General features: G+C 40.9%; 1 protein-coding gene across 1 annotated transcript in view; it reads left to right on the top strand.

Moving 5' to 3' along the window:
* Window positions 1–15,368, top strand: part of yaf2 (YY1 associated factor 2) — a 17,405-nt gene extending 2,037 nt beyond the window's left edge. The window contains exons 3-4 of the mRNA XM_085375579.1: window positions 11,870–12,025; window positions 12,274–15,368. Of these exons, the coding sequence (XP_085231705.1) occupies window positions 11,870–12,025; window positions 12,274–12,526 (409 nt within the window). The 3' untranslated portion in view covers window positions 12,527–15,368. The remainder of the gene's footprint in view (window positions 1–11,869; window positions 12,026–12,273) is intronic.
* Window positions 15,369–15,862: the final 494 nt, after the last annotated feature.

Below are 15,862 nucleotides of genomic sequence, written 5' to 3' on the forward strand. Positions count from 1 at the left end.
AGGTCTTATTTAATGTTAATAACCTTCTGTCTTCCCAACTGCAGTGCTACGCAAATGTTGTAGTAGCATTAGTGCGGTCATGTACCCGCCACACACGTGCATGTGAGCCAAACATGGGCTAATGCTGCAGCAAAATGGCCACACAGGTGGTCGCAGCTGTTAATGACCAAACACAACAGACAAGTGGATTTCTCGGCGAGCAAACCCAAGGTGCTAAAGGGCAAACAACACGCAGAATATGAATGCGGGGCACAGCAAATTCCCTTGCTGGTTGCTAAACAAGCATGACTGAGCTATTGCTGTGGAGTAAATGAATTAATGCTCAGCAGAGGCGTGGAGTGTCCAGTGGTTAGAGGAAGTGTCCTGCAGCCTGAAGGACACAGCCAATGTGAGTTCTGTGGGGATGGCTTAAATCAGCCTGGCAGTAACCTAACACATAAAATGGCACTTTGCTCAACTGGATTTGTGTGGTTTTTGGCAAGGAGTCGAGGCAGTGACTGGTACAAAAAGAGAATGTTTTAGGACGAGGTGGAAATAATTTAGGCTGAGGAGTGTTTGCGTGTTGCCGTCAAGAGGTAAAATAAATGTTTTATGAAGGCAAGCTTTAGCAGATCTTGCCGCCTCAATCCCTGTGATGTGGAGAGATGATCTACTGCAGGGGCCCAAAGCCAGCGGGGCTGATTGAAAGCACGTTGTTGAGGCTGTGAGTTTGAGACTGCAGACAGGGATACATCAGCAGAATTGGTCTCGCTTATCGGAGGAGGTCGAGTAAATGGAAGAGCGAGACACTTTGACAAAGTGGGAACTGGCTGACGTTCTTTTAATTCTGTCGGCAGCTCAAAAACCCGTACTGCGAGGAGGAAGTGAAATTTGGAGGAACAAAAAGTAGGGCCTGCGTTTTTGTAAAGCACAAGAGAAAGTGCACGCTCGCTCAAAACATGATGGAGTCATTTGCGCTGATTAATGTGGAAAAATACAGTGTGTTGCTCTTTACGACAAGCTGCGAGCTTACAACGTTTAATTAGGGCAGACTTGGAGAGCTTTGGGATCACAACGTATCATGCAATCTCATTACTGTACTTCAGAGAACCATTTTATCTTCCCAAAACTCTTTTGACTGAGTCCCACACTTTGAAAACAAGCCTGATCGATCGAAGTGTCTTACACCCCTTTTTCACCTGTGCAGTGCCATTGCCCAATTTAGAATCACAGCACCACAAAATTGCTTCTCCCAAAGTTGTCAGTGCTTGTGGGGAGGGGCTGCTGTAACAAATTTACCAATGTTTGGCAGATGTAACCCAACTTCTGCTAGTAATACTGTGTATTGGCTCTCATAGAAAGCACCAGGTTTGGCACAGCATTAGTAGAAAATAGACTGTTTGATAATGTAGTACAAGATCACAGATTTGATTCCTGCATGGTCCCTGAGCAAGGCATTTTAGGGTCTCACATCGTGTCTGTCATGACTTGTCCTGTATTATCCTAATCCTTGAGGAATGCAGTGAAAGCTAAGATTTGTTTCAGCTGTAATTTTCCTTGCTGCTGTTTGGAATAAAAGTCTTAAAATGTCATGTGAAGTGGTGCTGAAAGACAGCTGTTTAACCGAAACATCGTCCTTAGCCAATTTCAGCTGGGTGTAATAGAGCAGTGTGTGACCTTCCCTCACATCCACACCTGCATCTGTTCAATGAGCAGAGCTCCAACAAATCAGAGCTGCTGGGGAAATGCTCCATGTTCAGGAGCCTGTTTGGCAGCATTATATTTCTACATATTTCTCTATTTATGACAGCCACTTCGATCATGCTTCCTATTAGTTAGCTCCTGTTTGTGTTCACCCTCTCCCTATGCTTATCTCCTCTTTCTCTTGGCGACTGGCGTTGTGTCTCCCCCTTTCTGTGTCTTCCCAGGCATTGAACTTAACCTGGGGCGTCTGTCGGTGACAGAATGACTGATGTGCAGGGTTTTGCCTGCTCCACCTAAACAAGTGCAAACCATTCTGGCTGGTTGGGAGCCTGTCAGCATTTGACTGTGTTTTGTGTGTTTTTAGATGTTGTTTTATCAACCCCCCCCCCCCACAAAAGCTCACACTCACAGTTTATGTGCAGTCCACATTACTAAACACTGAGCTCAAAATGTGCATTTGGCTCGAATGTGGCTGATTCACTCACTGTGAAAATCCAGCTCTCGATATGACTAGTTTTAAGTATACATACAATATGGCTTTTTTACAGACTTTATAGACAAACAGTGAGGACAACCCTTTTTGCTATATTGCATTTCTCTGTATAAACAGACAAACTGTGTAACTAGCAAAGAGCAACACACTCGAGTCATGTGTTTCCATTGCAGTTAAGTGCTAAGAATGAAATGGTTTCAGGGTTTGCTTTCATTGTTTTCCTTTGATCCGTAACACTGAGTCATCCCAGGAAAATGTTACGAAATGCATCCAGGTATTTTTGGTTGTGTGGATCCTTTGAGTTCAGAATAGCCGTTGGATCACAAGTGACTAAGTCAGATGAGATCATTAGAACAGGCATCAACAGATGAGCACAGCTTTATGAGCTGGTATTCATACAACTATGATGACTGGCTGTAAATTGAATTTTTAACTTGGCGTATGAAACACTATATAGCAACAATCAATGTCTTGTAATCCCATTTGAATGATTACTTCCTCTAATAAGTGACACAGTTGGCTCAGCTGTGTGGGTTACTGGTATTAGTGCTTACATAGCATACAAACACCGAGTGCACACCACGGACAATGAAGCTGGCTGTTATCACGTCATTGTGGCTCAAGATTATGGCTACGTGATAAGCCTGTAATTACTGCGGTGACACTGATGCATGACATACTGCTCTGTGTGTTTGTGCAGGCAGGCGTTTGTGTGAGAGGACAATGTAGCGTAGTGTGGCTAGCAGGCTGGAGAAGGTGTCATAAACCACAGGACGTGGAGGGCCATCTGTCTCCCTCTCTGTTCCACACACACGAACACACACACAGTGGTAGCATGTACTGGCAGGGAAAGACATTAATCATCAGGTTTGGAGGAGCTCCCAGGAGCAACATACAACCTGCTGATAGAAAATTTGAAACAAACACACAGACACACACCTACACCTGGATTGAGTGTTCAACAGGGCATAAAATAAGCTATATGACAATGATCTCACAATCATCACAGAACAGCGAGATGAAAGTTGTTTATAGGAGCACGCTCTGATGCTTATTTGCAGTCCATCAGCTGTCCTGTTGGCTGTTTGCTCATCACATTGTGTACCCGATAAATGACAGCATGCAGTCCAAACATCTGCAGAATTCTGTACTGTGTTTTGGGAGCCACTCATTAGAAGTTCAATATTTTAACAAAACAAATCTATATAGAGCACAATCCTGAAACACAAGCTCGACGCCTTGTTTTGCTTGTGACTCACTCTGCCATAGGCTGAACATGCACTGCATAGCCACTAAAAAGTGATGGCACATGTGCTCTGCTGATGGTTTGCATATACTAGTTATGTACCTGGTGATTAATTTACCAGTCATTTAAATGAGAGAAAAAATTAGACTGGTCAAGTCGTCTAACATACAGAAACCCTTCGCAAAACATTTAAAACTGAGTGCTTGAAATGGATAAAGCTAACATTGGCCTAACATATATTGCATGTGTATTTTAAGAGTTATATGAAACAGTTATTAGTCATGTTTGTCATTAATCAAATCACGTTTCAAATTTTTCTGAAATGCGCAGGACTTTTCTTGTTTTTTTACATTCTGGTTATACATTGCTTTGGTTGCTTGGTTGTATAGTCGCACACATCCCTAGCTTATGATGTATGGCGATAATACAAATAGCCCGAACCACTGAGTGTTTGACACTTCCACTTCCAATTGATATTTAGGATACTGGACTCTGATAGGATTTAGATCGATAGTCGACAGGGATATTTTTGGAACGCATATTGATAGATAAGTTCCCGAAACGATACTAGCAATAACTTAAAATACATCGTCACAAAGCTGGAACCAAGTTTTTAGTTTAGAGCCTCAGCAGTTCCCTTGATCGTGTTTCTTTATTTATATAATGAAAAAATATTTTTGGACTTGTCAGAGATTCAAAGAATATTATAATATTTTTCGCAGACATTTTTCACCATTGCTGTACTTTCAGGCACTGTTAATCAAAAAGAATCCACAGATTAATCTACAAGTGAAATAATTGTTTACTCCATATCTGCCAACCGTTGGGTTGAGTAGGGTTATATTTCAAGAAAACTTGCAATAACAACATTTTCAACGATATAGAAAAAAAATATTCTGAACATTTTATCAATACTTGCAGGCAGCAGAATTTATTAGTGCAACAAAAATTAAGCTGTTTTGCAGCGAGCTACTGTTATTGATGACAGACTTCTTAATTCGAAATACTGAAACAACATCCCAGGAGAATTATAGTGCAAAAGCACGGCATTATATCAACTGCCACAGCATACCAAATGTAAGCATACAAGTAATAACAAAGTAGCTTAACCTTGTAACTTGTAAGGAGCTTGCTAATATTGTCATATAATAAAACAGAAAATATTTTTCAATCTGGGATTTTGTATCTCTAGTTGAGCTTTTTAACCAGCTGCTTAAAGCCCTGCTTTGCCATATACCATCTAACCACATTAATAATTTCCATCTACCGTTTGCTCTTCCTGTCATATGGAGTGCTGATAGTGAATGCAGTTAGTGATGCTTGGTTGAATCATTTGCTTACTTTTGGGTCGCGCATCACCAGCTGCTAGTATTTCCTCCTTCGTAGCCTGGTTGAACTACACAACCAGGCTACGAAGCCTCAGGTCGCCTCAAGTGGCAAAACAAGAACATTTTTTTTCTGTATAGATTTACAAAGTCTTGTGCTTTGTTGGAGGTTGTTAAAGTATCACTCTTAGTTACTAGGGCTGCCACGATTAGTCGACTAGTCACGGTTATGTCGACTATCAAAATCGTCGACGACTAATTTAATAGTCGACGCGTCGTTTGAAGCTTTGTAAGAACCCAAAAGACGCAGGAATAAGTAGTAGGATTTAAGAGTGCAATAACGGACTGAAACAGAAGATAGCAGCACTGCATGTACAAGGATGCCAGTTGCCGTTAAACACCAAAGAAGAAGAAACTGTGTCCCAGAATTCATAGCGCAGCCCATCGTGGCCCTGCTCAGTTTCCAACAATGGCGGCAGCTGGTTAGTTTTAATATTACTGTTATTATTCTTTCTGGGTCACAAAATAAACGTTTTACATATTTTCAGGCTAGAATGTAACTGTGTAAACTTCAAATATCTGCTCAGTTTATCAAGACACCACATATTTTCAAAAGCGCTCCGACGTTTTCAGAGGCGTCTTGTTACGCACCAGCTCGATAGTTAGCCTGGGGCAAGGCTCACTAGAGCCGGTGAGATCACCGGACTCCCAGCAAATCGCTTTCAAACCCACCACCGTCTTTCGCTACTCAGGTTAAACATGATATATAAGTCACTTAGATAACTTAAAAATGTTATAGTTTGGCTTTTTTTAGTATTTTATTTGTTCCTGAGTAAATCGGTTTGGCTGAGATTAAAGTTATAGTTTTTACACAGCTGAATAAACATCAAGCAGACAGCTGATCATCAGAAGTGTGAGATGCTCCAGAATTTACTCCGGTGTCCTGTTATATTTTAGATAGCAAGGAGTTTATTAAACTTCACCGAAACAATCTGCAAATTTCATTAAAATTTAATAAACTATCATCTTGTCTTTATTTTTAGTTAGCACATACCTTAAACACTTAAAGCTGTAAGCTAATGATTGTTATATAAGAGCAGATGCATGCTGGTGCAATAAGCGGTATGTTTTACGTTAAATGGATGCATGATCTGATTAGTCGACTAATCGCAAAAATAATCGCCGCCTAGTCGACTATCAAAATAATCGTTTGTGGCAACCCTATTAGTTACTAAATCACCATCAGAGGTTGACACACCACTCTTCCTCTCAGACATGTCTGGGTTTCTCTCACTGTTATGTGTTGGGAACGTAAAGGCATGTTGCTATAGCAATGATATTGTGATATTATTTTATATCGCATAAAAAATTTATATTGGTATTATTGCAGATGGCATGATACGGCACAGCCCTGCTTATGAAATGTTGCCGTTTCATTGTTCTCTCAGTGTAGCAACTCTGTGGTATGATGTGCATTCCACTGAGGTCACATTTAATCACATGAAACCACCTGGGGCCATATACGTGTTTGAATGTGTGTGTGAATGGGTGAATGACTGAATGTAGTGTAAAGTGCTTTGGGGTCCTATGGACTAGAAAAGCACTATACAAATGCAGGCCATTTACCATTTACCATATACAGTTTGAGTTCCAGCAAACAAGAAACGAGTAGTTATTCAAAACTGTTAAAGGTGATTCTGTGTGAAGGAGTTTAATACCAATCGTTGCCTTTGTTCTGCTAAGATGTGTTAAATGATTAGTGCTCTTAAACACTATCCATGTTGTTTCAGCAGTACTGGTGATAACCCAGTTGTCCATTGTGGCAGAAAATAGAAGTTAATTAGAAAAAATTATGCCAGCTTATGACTTGCTGACATCAGAGTTTTTCTCCCATTTTTGAATCCTTGTGTGATATTTTCTTAAGCCCAGGGCAGCAGTGAACGAGTGGGAGGTCACCGAGTGCATCAGGAGGAGGGAGGGGAAAAAAAGTGAGAGGATAGAGGAGTGTGAACACGATAGATGGTGTGTGTGTGTGTGTGTGTGTGTGTGTGTGTGTGCGCGCGCGCGACATATTTGGAAAAGGGTCAGCTAGAGTTCCCCTGTCACTGAAGTAAGCATAAGAGATCAGTGGCAACATTTTTTTTTCAGCTCAGTTTCTGCAGAATAAACTAACTTTGCCTCCAGTTCACGATTAAACTTTAAGGTTGTGAGATTGAGAGCGAGGTTTGTGTTTATTTTGTTTCACACAAGAGAGGCCAAAAAAGAAAAAGAACAGCTGTATCAACAAGAAACACAACAACATAAACTACAATACAGTACATTCATCTGCAGATATTTCTTTCTTTTTTTCTTTTAAAACCGCCTTAACGAGTTGAAAAAGTTAGAACTTGTGTTACCCTTACAAAAAAAAAAAAGCTTTTCAGATCTGTGCTGGCATTGTTGTGGATTGTGTGCTGTGACATCGCCGTGAAGTCAAGTCCTTTTGCCCAGAAATGTTTTATCGACTTACAGAATGGATGACTATACATCTCTCTCTCTTTTGTCCTGTTGTTGTTATTGTGTTAGTGTTAGTAAAGACTGCACAGTTACACTGAAAAAGGACATAAAGATGGCAGGACTAGCCTTCTTGGCTGTCAAAAGAATGATTTTGTTAACTGGAAGATTCAAAGTCTTTCTCAAGGAAACTTGGCTTCTTGAAGTTTCAGACTTTCCTGGCTGTGATTGAATAAGGCCTTAGTCACACAGACGTAGAGACCGCTTAGGAACCATCTGTCAGTCACCAGTCGTGAGGGGAAAAATGTGTATTCCTGGACTACTTGTGAGTGTTGTTGGACATTGCTCCTAGCCGGTGTTAAATCGATTACTAAAGCTCCAGTCACACAGGCTTGGAAACCAGTCAGTGACCCCCCTGGAAACTATCACTAGAGAAAAGTGTGTATTATGGGACCGTTTGGCAAGTGGTTTCTTTAGGTTTTGAAATTGGTTACAAAGACCTCGTTGTGATTGCTTCGGTTGTTAGCAGGTTGCCACGGTTTTCCATAGTTTGTATCGAAGATGCCGACTTGTCTGCAAACACTCGCCAACTACTTACCAAGTAAAGTGCAATGCAAACTGGAAACGGGAACCTTTAAGGGAAAACTTGTGCCTTTTGAAGCATGTTGGTTGCAATAGTAATGACCAAGTTATTCCTCGAAGGCAAATTAATGTTACACATTTCTGTTTTGTGATGCGCTTTTTCAAGTTTCAGTGTTTGCATACCACAGTAATCTGTTTTCACCCAGTGTCAGTCAGCAGCCACTCGTTAACTAGTTGTGGAATATACATTTTCCTTAGCAACCAGCACTTGCCAGGGGGTTGCTGACTCTAGCCCACTATAGGACAGGATGACCGAGGCCTTAGAAAGCTAGGTTAGAAGGCTATGTCTATAAATTTTAATTGTGAATCCCACATACATGCTAATAAGTACCAACCAGTGAAGTAGGAACAAATTAGGTTTGGAACTGTTTTTAATCATTGCTTATCTGAGTATAAAATATTATTATTAGTTATTAGTAATAGTATTAGTTCAAGTTGACCCCCTATTGGTCATTTGTTTAACATAGTGTTGCACTCATGTTCTACAAATAAAACATTGCAGAAGAAGAATCTGTGAAAAAGAACAAGTGAAGGCAAAGATAATAAATGTAACAATAAACTGGCTGATCACTTTCTGTGAATTGAAACCAAGGCTTTGTGTGTTTGCTGTACTCTCCTCTTTGAAGGAAATACAATTTGCTATGTTTAAGCCTCCCCCTGTAATGTCCTAATTTCCCATTGTGGGACTCCATTAGCTGTAGCAGAATGAGTGAAGCAGATATCGACAGGAACAGAGGTTCCAACACGCAGTATTAATGTCTGAAAGAATAGACCGTTACGTTCGGGACAGAAATTATTTTGGAATCAATACACACACATACACAAACCCACACTCGGTGCCCAAAGGGAGGCTAGCAGTGAGGGCCTAAGTGCAGAGATAAACACCATTTGATTGGGTTAACAGAGGCAGCTCTGTTTAGACCTGCCGCTTTGCCTCCCCATAATATTGGGTTGTCTATCTCCTCTTTCACCTCCTGGTTATTGAGCTGGTTCTATTAGTGAGAATCAACTCCACTGTAATACATGGAGGGAGGTTGGCTGTATGTATTTAGACGTGGCCTCACTTGCTCTCTGGCACATCCAGGCTTTCAATCTAAAACATTTTAGGCTGAGGGGAGATTACATTTCAAGCAAAACCATCACTCACTCACTGCATTAATGAGAGGAGGAATTAATTACTTGCATACAGTAAATCACACAAAGTGCACAATGACGTTCTAAACTAAATTCATCAAACAAAAGCCTAAGGATATTATGAATGACGCAGCCAGATGAGTTTTTAGTTCTGGAAGCTGATAACGTTTGTCCTGAGGGCGGGACAGCTGATCCTTTTGTGACCGTTGCTGTTTTGTGTGTATGTTTGTACATTCAGACCACCAGATGCTGTTTAGTTGCTGTAGGACTATTAAACAAAAAGATGTCAAGGAGAGCAGCAAATTACTCGAACTAGGAACAGAGGACTCTGAGAGGCCTTTGTCTTTATTTAAAAAGGAGTCAGCACTTCTGCAGCATCTTGCTGACAAGACAGACATATTAGAGAATCTCTACATCTCCTCCCTATTAGACAGTTATGTAGGCCAAGAGACCCATTTGCATTTTACTTTAGACTTGCTAGCATCACTGCAAGTTATGTGAAGGCAGTGAAAGCTAAGTTTAAAAAAAAATGTCTGTGGGAGAGAGTCTTTGAAGCTTGGCCCCAATTTAGGTCATCCCAGAATTGCTCAACAACATCTTTGCCCTCAGAAAAAGACAGGAGCTTCTGTGTATGTATATCCATGTGGAATTTGAGGTAGAAAAACCTTTAACTGAGGCTAAATGGGCCACCAGGGCTCACTTTGGAAAAAATGTGCAACTATTTTCTGCACAACAAGTCACAGTGGTCAGACTAATCTGGGATCAGGTGTCATACACTTGAAAGACACCGTAAAGTTGTATTAGAAGTTCTAATGGAATTCTTTGTTTTTCTTTTCTTTTTTTTTAAATGAAATTTCATGAAGCTAATATTTTGTAATTGCAGCACATCTTAAATGTAATAAGGCACAGGTTCGTCCACATGAGAAAAATACCATAAGGTAATCAGCATTTTCAACTTTCCAGTGCTACTAACCACAAATCTGTGACATATAGACTCTGAGAGCAATAAGTAAATACCCTCTGGAGCCTGTAGGTGAATGCTGTGAAGGTGATGAAACGGCCCACAGCAATGCAGGGGAGCAGCAGCACTGACAAGTCACCCCTGAAATGCTACAGGCAACATCACGTGCTGGCTCTGACACAGCCACCGGAGCTAATCATTGTGACTCATGATAAATTCTACCAAATCTACTTTATTTCAGAAGCATTCATAGATACAACAAAATATCTTCAAATGAAACAGTAACTGGAGCTTTTTTTAAGCTCTTTGTGACACAATTAACCTGTGCAAAATTGAATAAATGAAACCTCAACTACTGACACACTTGACATCATATAGTCCAATAAGCCAGCATCAGTCATTACGACAAATATTACATGTTACCAATCTGTAGCTATTGTTCTGCTTAGGGTTTAATGTTAAAAATATAATTATACATGCTATGCTTTAATGTACATCACTGGATGCTGTTGCACTGTATATAAAAGCAAACATACATTTTCTTCTAGAATCGCTTTTGTTTTCTATACAACATGCAGTGTAGTATATGGACATGCATGCATTCATACTGTGTGTAATTCATTTGTGTGTGCATGCAATTAATAAAGGCACTAGATGTGTAGACCGCCCCAACAGATGGCCTTTTCAGCACACTTCCCTCTCAGGCTAGGGCTCTTGGCAAGCTCCAAAATACACACACATACAGAGTCCTGCTCAGAAATACGATCACAGTCCTAATGCATGCTCCTGTAGCCAACCAGTTGCATAATACATTATTTCTGAGACATTACACCCTCATGAAAGATGGAGGTATGAATGTGAGGAGGACCATTTAATATCACATTGGCTCTGTCTTCAGCGATTTGTGGAACCTGTGTGTGAAGGTATATTATCCATGCTTCTCAGGAACATCCCCTCACATCAACAACTCGGCACTTGCTTTGCATCGAGAACAAACTACAGTTAAGTTATTCTATTTTAAGTCCCAAAAAATGGTGCCCAGTTCTTGAAAGGCCACAATGAAAAGCATAATTGTACTCGAGCAGACATGGAGGGCGTATTCACATCATCGCAGCTAATGCCGTGCACAGACAAGTATCATCACTGCAGTGTACATAAAGCATTTAAAGCGATTACTGGTTAACAATGACTGCATGTTCAACATAAGAGCGGGGGGATCATGGATGGTGTCATTCTGTCTTACAGACGTCTACCTGAGTAAAGAATGTGTGGCGAACACACCTATTAATATCAAAGCAGGATTTTACATTGTAGCTGTGGCTACAATGTAGCTTGCCATCACCAGTGTGTGAATGGGTGGATGACTGAATGTAGTGTAAAGCGCTTTGGGATCCTTAGGGACTAAGTAAAGCGCTATACAAATACTGACCATTTACCATGTTGTAGTCAGTTAGTTGCTGTGACATTCAAAAGTAAGCCTAACTATTATTTCCGCAGATGATTAATCTGCTAAATATTTTATATTCAGTATGTTTTGCACACTTCTAATTCCTACTGCACCTGTGTATTTACCACAACTGATCTTGTCTTGTGAGTGCTAAAAACAAGCCTGCACAGGTACACTCCACATCTCACAGATGGCTGAACTCCGGGTTTTATTTTAAATGCACTCAGCGTGTGTTGCCAGTGTTAAGAGCACTTGAGCAGCACCATCCTAACCAGCACTGGCAGTGATCATTGGCTCTTGATTATAGTGGTAGGCTAGCACAAAGCCATGTGTTCATTGTGCTTTTCCCTCTCATTAATCTGCCTCTCTCCGTCTCTCCCTTTGTCTCTCCCTCTCCGTCTTTTTCCCTTCATCCCCTTTTCGACACTCCTCCCTCCTGGATCAGGAAGCCACGTCCCGTATCCCAGCTAGTTTCTCAGCAGCAGGTAACGCAGCAGTTTGTGCTGCCCTCACAGCCCAAAAAGGAAAAGAAGGAGAGAGTCGAGAAGGAGAAGAGCGACAGAGAGCCGCCGCTTAAGAAGAACAGCCACAAGAAGATGAGGTAAGTGAGCTGATGCCAGGTTGGCAGAGTCAGATATTAGAGGGATTCATGAATAAACATGGAAAAGTGCAAAAACTGTTTATGTTGCCACCTGGAGTTAGGCTGTCATGTTTCATAAAGAATTTCAGGAAGTGGGAAGTGTGAGACACCAGGAGTATATTTCAAAGCAGCACCAGGAAGACTCTCTTTATGCAGGATTTTTAAAAATAGCCTTGTATGCTTAATGGTCTTTTCCACTCACTCATCAGGCCAAGACTAAAAAACATCGATCGCAGCAGCGCCCAGCACTTGGAGGTGACGGTTGGGGACCTGACAGTCATCATAACGGACTTTAAGGAGAAGGCCAAGCCCTCAGCCACCTCGGCCACTTCCTCCAGCTCCGTGTCATCGGCCGACCACCACAGCCAGAACGGCTCTAGCTCAGAAAACACAGAGAAGGGCCTTTCCCGCTCTTCCTCACCCAGAGGAGAGGGGAGCTCGGTCAACGGAGAGTCTCACTGAGTCAGCCTCCTTGAAACCTTTCCCTCCACCCCGCCTCCATCAACGTCTCATCTGCAAGTCCACAAGTCACTAGAGGAGTATCCTGCCTCTACATTAGAGCTGCACGATAATGAATAAAACTTTTCTTTTTCTCCTGTTTGTTTTTTTTTTCTTTAAAATTTTTTGTTTTTATTAGAAATTTTTTTGCTGCAAGGACACATCAGATTTGGCGAGTTTGATCAGTTAGCGGATTTTCTACAGCAGTGGAATTGTGCATTTAGAAAGCAATACGACTTTTGCTAAATCTTGGAAGGGTTTTAGTAGTCTACTTGGTAGGTTGGAATTATTTTTTGTGTAGTTGTAAGTAAGCAGCACACTGTCTAAAAGCTTGCTCCTGGAATATTTACTCACAGACTGATGAGGAACTTCTTTAGAACTGACAGGAGAAACAAAGTTTTGGATAGAGTGCTGGATCCTCATGCTTTAGGTTTTCCTCCACGTGCACCTAACCTCCATGATTTGTCTTTTTTCCCTATGAAATGTGGATCCCTGTCCTTGCTTTCATCTTCATAATCATCATCAACATCAGTGGATGGCAGAGGGACTTTTTCTTTCCCCGTGTGGAATATTCTGCCTCTGCCTGAATTCATTACCTACCTGTTATAAACCCGAACATCAGTGTCCCCACACTGAACCTTTAACCTGATCTTGATACTCTTAAGCTTCCCCTGTTAGACTGCCTCTGCTGTAATGATTTTCTTTTTTAAACACAGCACAGTGGTGGCACTCCCTCTGCCACTTTTTGTTGTTTTTTTGTTGTTTTTGTTGTTTTTGCATAGTGATTGAAGCCCATTGGTTACTGAAAGTCCGTTATATCCCCTGGCAGGAAGACACAGTATGAAGGAAAATCCCGTCTTTAAGTTTGTGCCACAGTCAGCAATAGAATAGAATCGAATCTGTCCCACTGACGGTTACAGCGAGGACAGTGTTGGCTCTGTTACATCTGGCTGACATGGTTTGGGTGCAGTTGTCTGATTAGAAGAAAAGGTCAGGGAGAACAAGTGCAAAGATGTCACCTTTATCTTGTGATGAACCATTTCTCTGATGGGAGCGTACTCTTCTGGCATGAGTGCCTCCATTGTAGAGCACTGAATTAATTTGTTATGAAAATGATCAGAATCATATTCTGTGACCTTCACAATCACCATGCCTGAAATTTTCTGAACATGTATATAGGAGATTTCACCATTTTCAAATAACCAAGGGAGCAAATACCTTGGAGAATTCTGCCCAGGTGCACTGAAGCTGTTCTAGACATGTGATCATAAAAAAAAGTTTATTATGGCTTTCTTTGTCCTTTAATTAGTCACCCTTCACTAACTTTCAAATGCAATCAGCTGGTCTTTGTGTCATTCAATTCAGGCAGTAGCTACCACAAGCCTGAACTTGTATTAAGTGATCTTTTTATATATAAACACACTACTAAGTAATTTTAGCATACATGTACCCCAGCTGCCAATTTTGTTCTATGTTACCTTGCAAACCTCTACTTAGTAATGCCAGTTCCCAGGAAGGTTGATGGCGCATAAAGCAGCCTTTAAATGCCAGCTTCCTAGTACAAAATCCATGTTATGTATTATTGCTCCCAGTGTAAGAACAGTGCAGGTCATTTTTTTTTGGGTCAGTTCACCACAAGTCAGCAGGCATCATGTATTCTGCCCAGACAGCAACCTCATGTTCAATTGTGAGCTAGACTTTCATGTGGAAAACTGACAAAACTGACTACAGATATTTATCAGTTCTGCAACATCATATAGCTTTTATGTTTGTATTTTTATGACCTTTACATAAATGATGCCTACACCAACCACCTATTGTCACAGTGATTGGTAGCAGCAGACCATATCTGGGCTATGAGACGAATAAAAATTGGACTCTTGTTGCTCAAATTTACCAATCCAAGGAAAGGCCTTCGCTGCTTAGTATACATCTGCAAGATGAATAAACTACTGACAGAGCTAAAATCAATAGAATCTGTGCTCTGATTCATTGAGTTGATATATTTTTGCCCTCTAGCTATTAAAAAAATCACTTAATGCAGCATGTAGAATTACGCAGGCTTCTTCCAGATTAAAGTCGGCGTGAATCTTTGCTGTTTTTTGTTTTGTTTTGTTTTTCACATCGTGGCTACATAAAGTAAACAAATCCTGTCCCGAGTCACTGACTTCCTTTTGGATCACGCCGATCACATGAACCCACAGACCGATGTACACTCAGCATGCTGCCTTACAAGATGCACATCGTCAGTTTGAAGCTTTTATTTGCTGTGCTTTTATTTTCTTTAAGATCTGTTCCAAACCAGGTTGATCCTGTGTGTCACTGGGACATTGTCAGCTAAACACAGTAGATGGTAAAGCTGTAAGTGACACCTGTGTTCGCCTGTTAATCTCTGCTTCAGCTTCTCCTTCACCTCCACACTTAAGCCCGACGCTCTTCCCCGCAGTCGGACACTCGCGAGTAGATGTATACGAGTCTCAGGAAGCGCAGTTTGCTCACTCACGTGCTGTTCAGCATCCCAGTGGAGAACCAGAGGATGCTGATGTTGCTCCGCAGCTACCCTTTGGATGCAGCGTTGTGCTTGTACAATGGGGGGAAAATGAGTTGTGGACTTGCACTTTTACAAGCTGTATGAGTGATGTCTTGCAGTGTGATGGACTTTATTTAACTGACGTAGCAAAAAAGGAAAAAAAAGAAAAGAGGGGGAAAAAAAGGCAGAGCTTTAGAGTATTCAAAACTCCCAGCAGAACAACTATAGATCAACCTAACTACACACAATAACTTATAAAACATGTAGAATAATTAAACAGATGAAATAGATATTTCTAAACTATTGTACTACAATGTTTTGATGTGGTTGTATTATCCATCATACCAGTGTTATTGTTGAGATTTTTACTCACTATTTTAGAGTGCATTCTGAGAACTGTCATGGCATGATGATACTAAGGTCTTGGTATATTGTGGGAAAGGTTATGTCTCTTAGTTTGTTAGTATTTGTTTCAGTGTGTCGGGAGTGTCTCCTCTTAGGTTCGCTACTCTAGCTGGGACTAGGCGTGTGAGCCCGGGGAGAGCTGCTCTGATGAACATTTGCTCCTTGTGGCAACAATGGAACACTTTAAATGTGTTAGTGTCACTTATTGATATAGTTTTTTGATTTTTTTTTTTTTTTTTTTTTTTTTTTTGTTGCCATGCTCATTTGTTTTAAAATGTGTGAACTTGTTTATTACATGTCTGAATAAGAAAATTACAAAATTCAAACACACAAAGCTGCTTTCTTGTGTACACAGCTCTCATTTG

Source organism: Diplotaxodon limnothrissa, linkage group LG17 (assembly GCF_057381915.1).
Source record: "Diplotaxodon limnothrissa isolate DT_005_m linkage group LG17, D_limnothrissa_male_GT1.1, whole genome shotgun sequence".
NCBI classification, from domain to species: domain Eukaryota; kingdom Metazoa; phylum Chordata; class Actinopteri; order Cichliformes; family Cichlidae; genus Diplotaxodon; species Diplotaxodon limnothrissa.